Source organism: Aethina tumida, chromosome 6 (genome assembly GCF_024364675.1).
Source record: "Aethina tumida isolate Nest 87 chromosome 6, icAetTumi1.1, whole genome shotgun sequence".
NCBI lineage: Eukaryota > Metazoa > Arthropoda > Insecta > Coleoptera > Nitidulidae > Aethina > Aethina tumida.
This window is the reverse complement of record NC_065440.1, coordinates 19,685,883-19,700,942: the sequence shown is the minus strand read 5'-3', so window position 1 is coordinate 19,700,942 and position 15,060 is coordinate 19,685,883. Positions and strand designations below refer to the sequence as shown.

At 45.6% G+C, this 15,060-nt stretch overlaps 2 protein-coding genes across 3 annotated transcripts; one reads left to right on the top strand and one right to left on the bottom strand.

The window, feature by feature from the left end:
* Positions 1-82: 82 nt before the first annotated feature.
* LOC109608023 (uncharacterized) lies at positions 83-7,393 on the bottom strand. The gene is made up of 18 exons (XM_049968474.1): positions 7,191-7,393; positions 6,680-7,138; positions 6,178-6,620; positions 6,039-6,125; positions 5,415-5,984; positions 5,146-5,364; positions 4,788-5,076; positions 4,498-4,732; positions 4,087-4,444; positions 3,684-3,996; positions 2,955-3,618; positions 2,644-2,883; positions 2,437-2,583; positions 1,798-2,372; positions 1,045-1,730; positions 759-985; positions 439-701; positions 83-376 (listed from the first exon to the last, which is right to left on the bottom strand). Exons 1-18 carry the CDS (start codon positions 7,352-7,354, stop codon positions 91-93), a joined length of 6,225 nt encoding a protein of 2,074 aa, XP_049824431.1. The 5' UTR covers positions 7,355-7,393; the 3' UTR covers positions 83-90.
* A 93-nt stretch (positions 7,394-7,486) lies between these two features.
* On the top strand, positions 7,487-15,057 carry LOC109608087 (uncharacterized). 2 transcript variants are annotated; one of them, XM_049969010.1, is made up of 19 exons: positions 7,487-7,586; positions 7,648-7,861; positions 7,919-8,336; positions 8,397-9,041; positions 9,101-9,232; positions 9,287-9,388; positions 9,563-9,713; positions 9,770-10,048; positions 10,121-10,532; positions 10,593-11,016; positions 11,082-11,366; positions 11,429-11,608; positions 11,680-12,345; positions 12,406-12,603; positions 12,662-12,925; positions 12,982-13,090; positions 13,154-14,084; positions 14,146-14,645; positions 14,706-15,057. In XM_049969010.1, the coding sequence occupies exons 1-19, from the start codon at positions 7,552-7,554 to the stop codon at positions 14,935-14,937; spliced, it is 6,177 nt and encodes a 2,058-aa protein (XP_049824967.1). In that variant the 5' UTR covers positions 7,487-7,551; the 3' UTR covers positions 14,938-15,057. The 2 variants fall into 2 exon arrangements, with proteins under 2 accessions (XP_049824967.1, XP_049824968.1); XM_049969011.1 differs by lacking the exons at positions 14,146-14,645; positions 14,706-15,057 and having other exon boundaries at positions 13,154-13,604; positions 13,783-13,971.
* The last annotated feature ends 3 nt before the right edge of the window (positions 15,058-15,060 follow it).

The following is a 15,060-nucleotide window of genomic DNA, read 5'->3' as shown; positions in this document are numbered from 1 at the left end:
ACGTCGTACGTGTATTGTGATATATGATATCTGTTGATTTGTAAATAATACAACTATAATAATTCCGAAATTATAGGAAAATTGTTTTATTTATTCAACCGGCTGTAAATCTTTGATGGTAACATCGAAAATGTAAAAGTTTCCGCCTCGTAACGTCAACGTGAGAACGTGCACCAATCTGTTGAGAGTTGTCATTCGCAGAATAAAAGGTTTGCCCAGGTTTTTGTTGAACATTGGTGCATCACGTGTGTCGCAATCAAACACAAAGTATTCCCTCGGTTTCGTTCTTCCAAATGCTACGTATTTTCTTGAACAACCGTCCAAACCTGAACTGTAAATGATGCCATATCTTTTAGTTAAATCGGCGAAAAAGTGTCTGGAAAAAAAGTTAAAAATAAAATATAAATAAAAAACAACAGATATTAGTAGAGTACGTACTTGAGGCCTTTGTATAAATTGAATCGGGTATCACGAACGACGAAGAACGAGCCTTCAGAAACTGGTTTGAGGGTGACGTTAAATTGATAGGGGAAAATTTGGGCGTTCTCATTTAGATCCTCCATGCTCAACTCGTAGTCGTCTTCGTCTTTGTCCTTGATGCACTCGAAAAAGTACGTGTCACCGTTCATCATCACAGAGTTTAAGACAGCGGGACTCCACTCGGACAACTCGTAGATCTCCAACATTCCCAAACAAACAACCTGAGGAGTTACAAATTTAATTATTGTTTCGAGTTCAAGTCATATATCAACACGCACAAGAATGAAGATGGTCCCTTTTCCCCTTCGTTCCGAAGGTATCAACTCATCGAATTGGGTAACTTGAGCAATCATGGAGTACAAATCGTTTGGATACTCGATGTCCCAGTTGTTCCACATGTTATCTTCGCACCCTCGCACTCTACCATAAGCCGAGTACTTCGTTTTCCTTGACCACGGAATGGGATCGACCAGAAGCCATTCCGGATCCTCGTTGAACGGTTTGCCTGAACATAATCGTAAATTCAATGTTAAACAGACTTAACCGATTTATATCTATACTGACCAAATTTCTCGAGTTCGTCCTTCTTTTTCCTCCTGTCGTCGACACAAACGCAGTGCAATCTGTGCGACAGCGTCAGATCTTTCGACGCCTTTTTAATTGAGGTAATCTCGAACGTGTAAAACTGAAAATTGCCGACCTTTTGCACACGTATCATTCGTCCCATTCGTTTTTGCAACTTGTCCAAGTTTTTGCATCTCACCCAACCGGCCATGTATTTCTCTTTCTTGTGTTTGAAGTTGACCGGTCCGTAAGGATCGAACATGTGATAGACGTCGTCGTTGCTCTTGTAAACGGCGTAACACGCGCACGAAAACTGAACCAGGAAGCAGCACATTTTCCAAGAGAACAAGATTCTCATGCCCTCTTTTATGTTCGCGTTCATCGCCGACGAATCCGTGACGAACCGTTTTATCACCACATCGAAGAATTTGTCTCCGATTAAAATGTTTTTTATGAACCGTCTGCTGGAAATGGTGACGTCGTCGGCATGACGATAAATGTGATTGCCGTTCTCGATGACTTGATCGACTTTCTTGGTGTGCCATTTGGGAATCGGACACATCAGAGCAGCCAAACAGGCGCACAGACAAATGAAATGATCGTTCTTAATCTCCGGCGTGATGTCGCTTCGTCCTTCCAGCACCGAACTGCCTTCTATAACGAGTAGGCCTTTCTTGTACTGATACCTGAACGAAGAAAGATTTAATCATTATTATTATTATTATTATTATTATTATGGTAGAGCAAATATACCCTGGCAATATGATTTGTTTCGGTTCTTCTTTAGGTTTTTCGTCTTCGCCTTCTTCCATCATGGCTTCCTCGACCATTCGTTGTTCTTCTTTCGCCTTCTCCTCGTCCCCGACATCTTCGTCTCCGTCTCCGTCTTCGCCCTTTTGTTTGTACTTGTCGTCGTCTTTGGACACCTGCGGAATGCTCCTCACGTCGACGGCACTCAGCACGAAACGACAGTACTCCACGTTCTCGCCCAGTTCCCTCTTGCGCTTGTTGTACATGATCCTTCTCACCAAGTCGGCGATGTTGGTGAAACGCGACATGCAAGCTGTGCCTTCGCCTCCCGATCCTTCGCTCAAGCCCACCGTGTTGTTGGCGAACGGGTCGAAGAGGTAGAACAGAAAGTTCTTGTATAGGATCGTGCACGCGTACGTGGGAGTCACCAAAATACCCATGGTGAACTGCGAGAATAGTACCTTGGTGATTGCCAGTTCCACCATTTTGGGTTTCATGTAACTGTCGAAAATGTATTGGACGGACACGCGGAAATCGGTTGAACCTAAACTGATCCTTGGTATGTCCATTTTGGTAACCTGTCGAGAGAATAAACGAGACATTTTACACAGAGTATGTGGAGGAGTGTGATGACTTTTAAACCTGGTCGTATCGCACCGGGGAATTTTGATACAATTCACTTCCGCATTCCAAAATGTAATCGATAATTTCTTTAGACCAAGTACCTAAAGTATATTTTCTCGCGACCGGAGCGGCCATGATACACATAAATGGAGCCGCAAACTCCACCTGAAATCACAACACGCACAACAATATGTAACCGTTGAAATTGTAGCCACACCTATTTACTTCTTTGTTAAAGTCGGCAATGTTTTTGGTGCCCTTCAGTAGTTGCGAACCGTCTGGAGCGTCGACGAAATTCGTCAACTTCTCCAGCTCCAATTGTTGCGACAGATATTCTGGCTGGTCTTGTTTCAATGGGCCGACACAAATAGGTTTCTGCGGTCTCCTACCTTCGATTCTGTGTCTTATAAAAGTCGGATACAACTTTGTCATCGTCGTCGGAAACGAAGTTATATCTGTGTTCATCTGTCGGTAATGGGAGAGACGATGTATGCTTTAGTTGTTCACAGCGAACACTCAACATTATATTTGTTTACCATCTCAGACATGCGTCCAATGTAGGCGACCTCCAGAGAAGTGGTGTTCACCTGCGTCAGAGTGGCTTGAGTGTAGAAAAATTCATCGTCTGGAACGCCGACACCTCCTTCACCACCTTCTCCTTCGAATTCGTAGTCTTCACCTTCCTCTATGATGGAATAGCCGTCGAAAGTGTACTTTGGACCTTTGCACAGGTTCTTCATCTTCGAAATGTAGTCGGACATGGCTGAGGAATCGCTCACTTGACTCAGGATCGATCGTTTCTTGGTCGCTAATCCTTGCATCTCCAACATTTGTTGCTTGAGCAGTTCGTCGTCCATCTCTTTCCTCGATGTATACGTAAATCCTTCGGGTGCTTCATGTTCAAACGACGGTTCCAACACCAACTCGTCCATCGTTAAATCGAACGAGCACAGATCCATGAACTCCAATTCCTGTTCCTCCTGCTCCTCAATGTGATCTTCGTCTGGTTGTTTGGCGGGAACTTGAGTCTCGGAAAGGGCTGGTGAATCTAGATCTATGGCCTTGTTCAAGTCCACTTCTGGTACTACCACGTTACACGGTTCCTCTGCGAACGGTTTGACCGGAATCCTGTCCGGAATTCGGGGCATCTCGTTTTGCATGAAGCTCTCCACTCCTTGGCCGATCTGGAACAGGGACTCTCTGAAATGAATCGAAGAATTTTGGAGTGAGTTGGATGAATGATATTGATGATAAATTCTAAATACTCCTCGCCGAAGGCAAAAGGTGACTGCGTGGCGAGTCTCGAAAAATCCAATGCCACTCTGCGCTTCTTCACCGCCTTCTTATCACTCAAAGACATTCTTCCTTTGAATGCGTCGATCGTGATGTCGTTCATCCTGATGTTTTTCGGATACTGATCCGATTTGCTCGGGTCCCGTATGATCTTACAAACTTTCAGACCGTGAATGTGGAACACCACTTCTTTCGTAATTTCATGGTTTGCCAGAATCAGGTTTACTAACGAAGTGACGGTCGAGTGCATAGAGATGGCGGCAGCTCCATCGCGACAAACAGTACCTGCAAGTTTCCATCGTCTACTTACTCACAACAACAACAACAACAACAACAACAACAACAACAACAACGAGTCAAAACTATGCCACCCACCCAGTTTGTTACGTCCGTACGGGTCGTACAAAAAGTACTGGCTCCTCTGTTTAAATATGGCCATCATGCTGTTCTGGATGTTGATCAGACCGTTGGTGCTGTTTTCGAAGAACTCCTCCATGGCAAACTGAAGCATGCATTTGCAACGTTTGTAGACGCTGTCGCAGAACAAATTCTCGTGTATGTAAATCTCGACGATGTATGGACCGATGGCGAGAAAAGCCGGAACCAATTGCAACGTGACGTTATCGCTTTGGTCGCATCGCAGACACTCGTAAGCGATTCTCGAACCGAGCGTCAGGATCTTGTCCATCGTTATTCTCGTCCACGCCGAAGCCGGTGTCAGTCGTGAATATATCTGAAAGCAGATATATATGCGACGTCGAATTCCTCGAAGAGAGTGTTACGTACCAGTGCCATACAACAAGCGGGTATGGCTTGTTTGTTCCTCATGAACTTGAAGCACAAGTCGCCCAAATGGTACGATCCACGCAGAACTGCCATTTCACTGCTCACTATGTTGTAATTGTCGCGTTCTTCGTTGAAATTCAATTCGTCAACGAATTTCGAGTCGTCTGTGTGTTTGTCCAGCACTTTTATCACTCGTATGCTGTGAAGGACGAAGGGCCAGTCACCGTAACCGGATCTGAAAGGAACAACTTTAGAAAATGGATTTTGGGAGACGCGTCTCGTTTCGTTGCCTTTGAAGGAGAATGGTGACGATGCCTTCGATGTCGTAGAAGTTGCATACGTTGGCGACGCCACTTTCCGAAATGTACATGTCCTTTGTTCTGTGAACGCCGTCGAACAGATAATAGTACTTGTCCTTCCAAATGGCGATGTGCACGTCGTTGGAAATAAAAATGCAAGCAGTATCTCTGGCGAAAAATATCTTCAAAGCTTTCGTCAGGTTGTAGATGCGCTTGTCCTTAGAAAATATGAAGCCGGACAAACCTGGTTCGTCAACAATGAACCTAATCTTTTTCCTGTCTGAAAAATACGAAAGAGCACCTTGCAGCTTTTTTTGTGTGTGGTGAGAATGAGGGTTTATAGAGATACCGAAGACACAGAAGCGATCCAATTCCTGATAGGTCAGTTCTCTCCGATCCTGGATACGAAACGTCCTTAAACTGCTCAAGTACAAGTTGGTACCGGTAATCATGACCTCGTCAACGTCTTCGGTCTGCCAATGGACGGGATGTTTCAAGAAGGCGAAGCAATATGCCGTCACCGGAATGCAGATGCCCTGTTTCCCGTCCACGCTCAAGTTGGGGTCGCCTGGAAAACATTTTATTAGTGGGGGTCGAAGTGGTGAAGAGGAATTGTACTTTTGTGCATGGAACCGGCAGTCGAACCGAAATAAAAGTCCTTGATGTAGGTCTGTTGCAAGTCCGTGAACGAGTGGCTCTCCAACGTGCCTCTGTGGAACTTCCTGGGCGTCGGTTTCTCGTCGTCCCTGCTCATGAATTTCTGCGTCAGTTTGTCCTCCATCAGATGTTCGCCGGCCAAAATCTCCGAGTCGGTCATCATGATTTGAGGGCACACGTAAGTGTCTCGGGCATTGTACGAAGTGGCCACAGAATGCTGCGACACTTTCTTTCGAAACTGTTTCGTCAGATAGGACTCGATTATTTGTTCGTCCTTTAGCCGAGCCTCGTCTCCTTCGCCGCCCCCTTCTCCGGCCACTCCCAGTTGGAAGATCTTCCGTTCTTCCTCGTCCATCCCGTCTTCTTCGGCCTGGTCACCGTCTTCCGCCACTTTAGATTTGCTTTTGTCTGGTTCGGTCTGCGACTTTTGTTTAGTAGCTTCGGAGGCCTCCAAAATTTCCGCCACCTCTTCGTCTTCTTCTTCGATCTTGTCTGAGATCTGGTGGTGACTCCACGGTTTAGTGGATTCATCTAGATAACATTTTTTTTGTAAGAACGACGCAATAATGTTTTACGAAGGATTACCGTGAATCAATTTGGTGTCCCACAATCCTGTGTCTTGCATGGTGAGGTCGGTGATTCTCGTTATTCGTTCTTCGACTAATTTTCTAGCTGCAAAACAATTGAATTGAATCACATCGAACTGACTTTGTTTAACACTTACGTGGTTCATAATTCCTCTTCTTGTAGTGTATCAAAGAGTCATCCAATTGTTCCCTTTCTCCTTGCTTAGGTTCCTTGTAACTGGTGATGGTCTCGTCCAATCCTCCGTCCCTTCTGTTTTGGTACCACTTGTACTCCTCACGAGAGATTCCCGGATTGTAATCGGACTTGAACATGGTGTCGCCAAAAGTTGACTCGTCTTGTTTGCTCTTTCGTTTCGTCGAGCCGTCGCCCGTTTTATCGGAATCTTCCATTAGAATTGTGGTGTTCATCTCGTACGTGTTTTGTGCGATAGAAGTTCCAAACTTGTCTTCACGTATTTTTTCCATCTGATGGCGCACCGACTTCAAGTCCTTTTTTATCTGGTGCTTGTCTTCTTTTTCCAATAAACCGCTTTTCAGTACGGATTCATCTTTTAAGTAGGTCTTCTCCAGTTTTACGTAGCTAAAAATATGAAAATTAAAAGGTTGAAACGGTTATTATAAAAGGAATAGAGGGCAGACTGTTTTTCAATGGGTCGGACGTGTCCTCGTTCGACCAGATCGAAACTGGAATATTGGAACAGGGTTCTTTCAAGCGGTTCCTCTTCCATGTATGAGACTTGGTTCAATTTGATTCCAGTCTTGGGCTTGTTCCGTTCCAGTTCGCTGTCGGTAGGTGGTACCAGCATGCTGGCCGTTGGAGTGGCTTTCTTCAAAGACACTTTGCCACCCTCTCCTACTTCCACGGACGGTTTCTGAGGCAGAACGATTTTTTTCGGGGTCTTCAATGCCTTCCCTTTCCCCTTTTGAAGGTCCATCTCCTTCTTCGCGCATATTTTGATGATTCGCTTGTACTTGGTCGGAAGGGTTATCGGTTTCGGTTTCACCGCTTTCGGGTTCACGTATTTGGTGAGTTGTCTTCCGTCGCAGCATATGTTGGTCGGTTCTGTTGAAGGCTTTTCGCTTAATTTTTTCCTACGACTAAAAGACGGAGTAGTTTTCAATTGAGGGCGGGAGGTGTCGTTCGAATTACCTCAGACTGGGATTTATGATGACTTTCGGACATTCCGGTGGAGTTTTGGGCAATTCTGGGGTCGGTTCCTTTTCTTTTCGCAACTTCTTCACCGGATCGGGTGCCGCCGGTTTCCTCTCCACAACTTTGCATTTGATTTTGTACTTTTTCTGTGCCTTCCTCATGATTATATACGGTAATTTTAGGTAGAAAGTAATTTTTATTGTGACTGTCTAAATCAAATTGATACGTCAAAGTGAACAAATGATTGATTGGCGACCAATTAATTAAATGACAAATAAACAAAAGTGATGTATGTTTTGAGCGCAGAATAAACTTCAAACACGTTTGAGGCAGTCATTTCAAAATTACAGTTTCGATCATGAACAAATCGCAAAAAACCGACAAAAACCCAGTGTAAGTATGCTCAACATTCACATCTCTTCCTCTCTGGTACTCTCACACAAAACGATTGCAGAACAAAAACGGCGGACAAACAGCCGGCCGGTGCCTCCCCGAAGGGACGCAGTCAGCCGGCGACGCCGACCAAATCGGGGGACAAGTCCAAATCTAGCGATAAGAGCAAATCGACTCCGCAAAAGGGAAAACGGGGCTCACCGGCCGAAGAGACACCCAAAACGCCCAAAGTCCATCGCACCCGAAGCGAACGTCTCAGAATTAAAGGCAGAAAGGTAAAATTTTCGCCAGTTTCGGCGGTTTCTGATAAAATAATGCTGTTTATTTGTTAGTTGGCGATGAAACGCTTCGAGTACAAAGTGCCGACCCCGAAGACCAAACCGTGGATCCCGCCGGAGTTGCGACCCAAGGAACCCCGGAAGAAAATCGAAATTATGATACCAGTGCCAACCACCCACAAGTGGGTACCTCCAGACCAAAGGAAGAAGAAGCCGCCGCCGCCCAAGTACGAGGCGCCACGTCCCGAGGTAACCAGAAAGTGGATTCCTCCGTTTCTCAGAAAGAAGCCGCCCAAACCTGAACCCAAAGTTACTCCTCCACCGGGTGCTAAAACCATTCCGGTTCCACACAGCAAAATTCCGAAAGGATGGGGACCGTTCAAATTCTTCGGTAATTTGCACGAACCGGGAGTTATTGTAGCCGACTACAGTCAGGAGAACAAGAAGTTTGGAAAGAATGCAGGACTGCAAGGCAACGACGACTCTCTGTCTACTATAACCATTTTGATTGACTAACTTTGTTCCATTTCAGATCTGGCCAATTGCGTGGTGTTCTGCGGTTACACTCGTCGGACGCCGTATCCGTTTGAATGGACCCGCCAGTTGGTGACGTCGTTCTTGGAGGCGGGCAACAAATTGTACGAGTTCAGCATAAAGAAGTTGAACAAGGAGCACCAATTGTGCGAAAATCTGATTCTGGACTTTACCAAACTGCTGCAGATCTTCTTCCACGACTACAAAAAATATCTAATGAAATATTGTGTGGGCGACACAATCACGGCCGAAATCGTATCTTGCAGCAAGGAGGAGATGATGCTGGAGACGGTGAAGGACTTTTTCAGCAAATACACCATCGGAGTTTTGACGTTCGAAGGCAAAAGTTTGGCGATATACAAACACTCCGTGTATTTTCTGTTCGACCCTACCGATCATGACTACGAAGGCAGGATGATACATACGAGGCCGAGAGGACAAGGCTTCGCCGTCGTTTCTCGCTGCGGCACCATGAAGGTGTTTTCCAAAAACATTTTGGACAATCTACCCGACTTTGGTCACGTCACCTTCACCATCACGCCCGTTTTGGTCGAGAAAATCATCGACCTCGGACAAGAACCGGACGAATATGAAAAAGTCGTGGAGAAGGCCACGCAGGAAATGAAAGAGTGCAAGAGATTAGGCAAGTGCTTAACAATTATTCTTGTTCCCTTAAAATTAACCATCTTGTTGTTTGTTTAGAGGAGAAAAAGGAACCAGAACCGGAATTGGATCCGAAAGAAGTGGAGCTGAAGGAGAAACAAAAAATGGCAGCCCTGGAAATAAATCCTAACAACATAAACGACGTGGCGGAAAGACCGTCGTATTTGAAAAGTAATGCACGATGGTACTATCGAGAAAATATGTCTAACACATTTATATTTTCAGATTTGGACATTGAAAAAATTGTTCAGGAAGAGAAGGAAGCTGAAAAGTTACCGCTGAAAGTGCAGAGAGTGCTGAAACCTAAACCAGTTTCTCGTTATGTAGGTAAGATGAATTTGAAGGTACATGCCATGCTGAATACACTAACACATCAATCGTTGCTTCTTCCCATTCGTCATTTGAATTCGCAGTTTGTGTATTCAATCGTGACGTGTCTGCTGTTTTGTTGCTGTAAGAAAAGGGAATTGTTTTTAATGAAAATTATAAATTGATCCTTAGACCTTATCCCAAACACTGCATGGATTCTACGAGGATTAACCTTCCAAACCGACAAAAGGACAACAAAATACGGCGGAAAACAATCAATAGGCAACGTCATCGCTTGTTTGGCCACTTTAAGACAATCGAAAGCCATAAATTGGACCCCTCAGTAAGACCAAACAATTCATCCATCGTCCACTTAAGTTATTTGTAAAATTCCTCTAGAACTTTAGTAGAAATTCATCAGTACGGAGACATAATTTATTCAGAAGCTAGGTCGAAGAAGAAAGAAGGATACCCTTTGCAATTGGAGGACTTTCCAAAGACCGTTGAGGTTTTAAACGTCAAGTACGTTGTGGATTTTGAACAGAAGTGTATCGGGCAATTACAATCGGTCGAGTACGACGTTTTGGACCTGTATCGTGCTCTAGAGTTCTTCTTCGAAAGCCAAAGCTGCGGCATGATCGAAGGACCTGTTACGGTGGCCGTTTGGAAGGAGGACGAGTAAGACTTTTTGTTTTTGTAGTGGCTCACAATCACAACCGTATCTTCACATCAACTGTCTCTTAATTCCAGCATGTACTTCATGTTTGATCCCAACGAACGTGATGAACGCGGTGAAGTGATGGCACTGCCCAAGTTCGGTCAGATGCCGCAAAGAGGCGCCTCCTGCGTCCTGATGTTCAGTGGAGTGACGAACCTGCGCAATCACTATTCGTCTAATCTGCCTAACCGTGACAAGAACGACTATTTCAAATTGGTGGGCGTTCAAGTACGCGATTTTCCCGACGTTCCCGCTCCGTGGCACTGCTTCGAAGGACTGAAGAAGAACAGATGGATTCTGAGGGCCGGTCTGAGTCAAAACGCGAATATTTTTCGTGGACATCCGGGTTGGGGTTTGCAGTGTACCGCCATGGCCAGCACTTCGTTGTTCTTCGCCACTTTGTTCCCCAATTTCTCGACTTGGACGAGCGAAACCTTGAACACTGTACCGCACACAATCATCTCTCATTCTCCCCTTTCCATTTAAGTGTTGTCATTGTTGTAGATCTTGCGTTTTGGCAACGAGTACTACAAAACGTCGAGAAAAGCTATTTTGGAGGTGGATCCGGAGAACAACGAGCACATGTTGTGCGCGGACGAGGTGTATCCTAAAGTGCCGTTCCCCGACTACAGTAAAGAGATTCAATTGGATATTAAACTGATCATTTGCGGCGCCATGAATTCGATAGAAGGAGTGCCGGATCTGTGTCAGGGCTTCCAGCAGTTTTTTCTCGGGTCCGGTACTCACGCCGTCGTCACAGGTGGCAGCAAATCGGTTGGAATTTGGATGGCGTCTCCGAGTGAGTACTATTATTTCGATTCTCACAGGAACAACGAGAAAGGGCAAGCGGCCAGAGAGGGTACCGCCTTCTTGATGAGGACCACCAACTTTAAAGAATTGGCGGAGGCTGTACTACCCAACATCAATTGTACGGTTGTTGAACGACCGACCTCCTCAACGGTCTCCAATAATCGGTTCGGTTCGTTGTTGTAGCAAGCATGAACCAGTCATTTAACATTTTCGATCTGGGAATTAAGGTGGTGGAAGTTGTGAATCAAGTGGCGAGACCGGAACGTTTCAACTTTGTGTTTGTTTCGGACAAACTGGCCGACTACGTTTGTATCCTCAGAGCGTCGGTGAGCTGTTTGTATCCTAAATTCGGACAGGAGAATGTGGGAAAACAAATGATCGCAATGTGTTTGACCGGCTTGGGTGTGAACAAGTTGAAAAAGGCGGAAAGGTGGAAGGTTGAGGACATCGATTTTACCCTCAAGAAAGGTTCAGTATAGAAGTGGCGACAGATTAAATAGCGATGTATTAAATGAGTTTTGGTTATTTAGGGAACGAATTGCACGTTCAGTCGTTGGAAAAGAAAGAATCGCCTGAAACTTTGGGTTTGATGGATGAAGACGAGGAAGAGGAAGAGAAGAAGGAGGACGTGACGACTTTGGATAACGTGAAGAAGGAGTTTGTTCTCGGCTACAACAAGATTTCGTTCGAATATTCTTTGATAGACGAAGGTATGTATACTTTTTTTAAATCTCCACAATTTTCTTCCATTCCATTATTTACGTACGGCGCATAATTTCAGGTAACGTCGAAGATAAATTGATCGAAACTTTGGCAAGATTGTACGGCAGGAACCCTAGCTTGGACGATCCCAACATGGAGATAATCCTCGTCAGCGAACCCTACACCGTTGCCATCTTCAGGGATAAAGGCGCTTTTTACGTGTACGACCCGCACGGACGCGACCACAAAGGGGAAGTGTTTGGAAAAGTGGACTGGGACGATCCGGGATCGGGAGGCGTTTCGGAAGGCGAAACGTTGCGGACGGGCGGCGGAGACGCTGAAGAGGAAGAACCCGAAGAGGAGGAAGAAGTGACGGATTTCAATGTGAGGACGTTCTTCAAAAACATCGGAGATAGAGAATGGGACATCGGGAAGCCGAGGAGGCCGAGGAAAACGGTGCACAAGTACCCGCCCACTTTTTGGGAGGACAACGTGATGCTGTACGGAAAAGCTTGTTGCGTCAGGTTCTTGCTGGTGCAGGACTTGGTCGCGTTCATCTACAAAAACTATCCGCCCTTGGTGCGTCCTCAAACCGACTTTCAATTGTACAAAATCGAGGTGAACGTGGAGGTGAAACCTCCGACTCAAAAGTATCGTCCCGAACGTGGAGACAAACCAAAGACGGTCTACGATGGAAATTGGTTCAAATTCGTTGAAATGGACAAAGGAAAATGGATTCTTCCCGGTATTTATTTCTCTCAACTTCTTATTAACATTGTACGTGAGTGTTCATTTTGTTTTCTAGGCAAAATAACGATGACGGATAAAATTTTCCCAGATGCCAACAAAGGACAACAGTCATTGTGTAGTTGTGTCATTTTTGTTGGGATCGTTACTCTTTATCCACCTTACAGACTCGACGCCGAAATTATGGATTGGATTTTGAAATATGGTGACAGAATGATGAGCAAAATCAGATTTCAAATGCAAACCAACTTAAAAGGTGTCTGTAAAATTATGTGATTATGTGATCGAGTAATAATTTTGTACGGTTTTTGCAGCAAATACTTCGATGAACGAGCAAGAAATCAAATTAATTGCTGACAGTACCGACATTAGTGTCAATCACATATCGAAGGTGCTCAGGATAATTAAGAACTACATCAGCGTGAATATCTCTTTGCAGTACAGCGGCAACGTTTATGCTAAGGTGACGCCGGAAGAGGAGGCGATCTTAGAAGGGGAAGACCGTATGAATGTAAACTTGCCACAAGCTTTGGAGTCGTTCTTCAAAACATTCCAGAGTGGCTTGTTAATGGCTAACGGTGCGATTCATACTGAAATTGGGTGGCAACCGATGGTACATTTTGATGCTTTTCAGGTCTTACAGTAGCGTTGTACAAAGGAGAGATGGTTTATTACATGTACGATCCCAACAACAGAGGGCCGGATGGCAAAGAAGATAAACTTGGAACTCCGTGTGTCACAAGGTAGGCGTTTTCTTCGTTCTTCCCTTAGCCTTAACGTCTGATCAATGCTCAATGCTCTTGCAGGTTTTTAACGTTGGACCAACTGAGAGAGTTGTTTATGAGCAACATGAACGAATGGGGCAACAACTATTACAAGTTGTACGCGGTGGTGTGTCGCAAGTACCAAAGCAAAGAGAACAAAGATCACGAGGTGGACGAAGAGGAAGAGAAGAAGGCTGCACCCGTTAAAGAGCCGGGCAAACAGGCCCCGCAAAACCTCACGCTGGGCGGTTGGAAGAAGATCATTGCCGGGAAGTACATCCTAAGAGGCACGTTGGACAATCAACTGTTCAGTTCGTTCAAAGCTGCGGCCTTTGTGTTCGTTTCTCTGGCGATGAGTCTGTTGCACAGTGCCTTCACCTGGACGTATCCTATTGTCGTGGAGATTTCGACGATCGGAGATGAACTGTTCAATTTCAGCAGGAACGAAGACGATCCCGCTTTCGACGCGAACCGTCCCTTGGAAATAAGAAAGGTGAAACCCACTTTCAAAGTTGGCTCGAACAGATGTCAGGTGTCGGTCAAGTTTCCCTCGATGGCGGGCCAAATCAACTCCACGGATTCCCGCACTCTGAATCTGAGGGAGGCGTTGCAGTTTCTGTTCAAAACCAACACTCACGGTGTCATTGAAGTGGGAGGTTTGACGTTTGCAGTTTGGGAGGATCAGGATCCGACCAGCGGAAGGCCGTTAATATTCTTGTACGATCCCGTGGCCAGAGGGCCCACCGGTTTACCCTTGAGCTACTGTGGCTCTCCGTACGTCATGTATTTCGTGCACAACGTGGAGATGGTCACCGATCACATTCGGCAAATTGTGGAAATGGAAAAGGTGGACGGCTACTTTAGGGTTACGATCGCTGAAGTGATTGCAGGAAAGAGCAGGACGCAGAAGAAGGTGGTGGACAAACCTAAGCCGTGTCCCAAGAACAAGGATCTAAGCATCGTGATGAAGATGGTGATGACGGTGATTGGCGTAATGAGTTAGGTGGAGTCTGTAATTTATTTGTTTGTTTCAGACCGAAAATCAATTGAGGGCGAAACGTGTGCAGGAAATCAACGCGATAGGAAGGAGCAAGCATCATCCGGTTCCTCCGGGAATGATTCTGCGCGGTTTCAAGACCATGTACGACAAGCAGTTCGTCGGAAAGGGTAAACAGGAGATGTGCTGCTGCGTGATGGCTCTGGTCTATTCGAAGTTGACCACGATCGAGACTTGGAACGCCCATTTCTTGGATCTGGTGATGGAGTCGGGCGACAAGGTGTACGTGTCCTCGTACAACACGTACACCCCCGAAAACCCAAAGCTGGGCATGACCAACATACTGAGGAACCACTTCATCAACGAGGAGTCGGTGCAGTTGAAGATCTTCAAGCCCATGTGCAACTATCCGATGGACGAGAAGTTGCTGTCGCCCATCATGCAACAGTTCTCCACCTTCGACAACGCGGCCAAGGAACTGTACTTTGTCCTTGAGTACTGCGACTATTACTACTCGATTATACTCAGCAACAACAAGTACAACTCAGCACAACACGTACGAATTTGATCATCGAATCATCGAAACATGTTTTTTAGGATCTTCATGTTCGACCCTCACAACACGGATCATAATGGGGACCTGTCAGAAAGTGGGGGCCCAGTTCTGTATCTTTTCCAAACGTTCGACGAGCTCTCGGACAGATACTTCAAAAACTATGGGGACCGATCGGAGGACCCGAACAAGAACTTTTGCATTTACTACGTGAAAGTGATTCCCAGCAAGGATCCACCGAGAAGGACGAAGTGCGATTTGGATAAGTACGCGTGACGATTCAGTTTGATGTTTGTAATGTCTTTTGTGATTCGTACTTGTATCCAAATCCGACACGAGAAGAGAAACGATGTGGTTGGTAACTGTGTGACGACAATAAACGTTTTTCAGAATTGATGT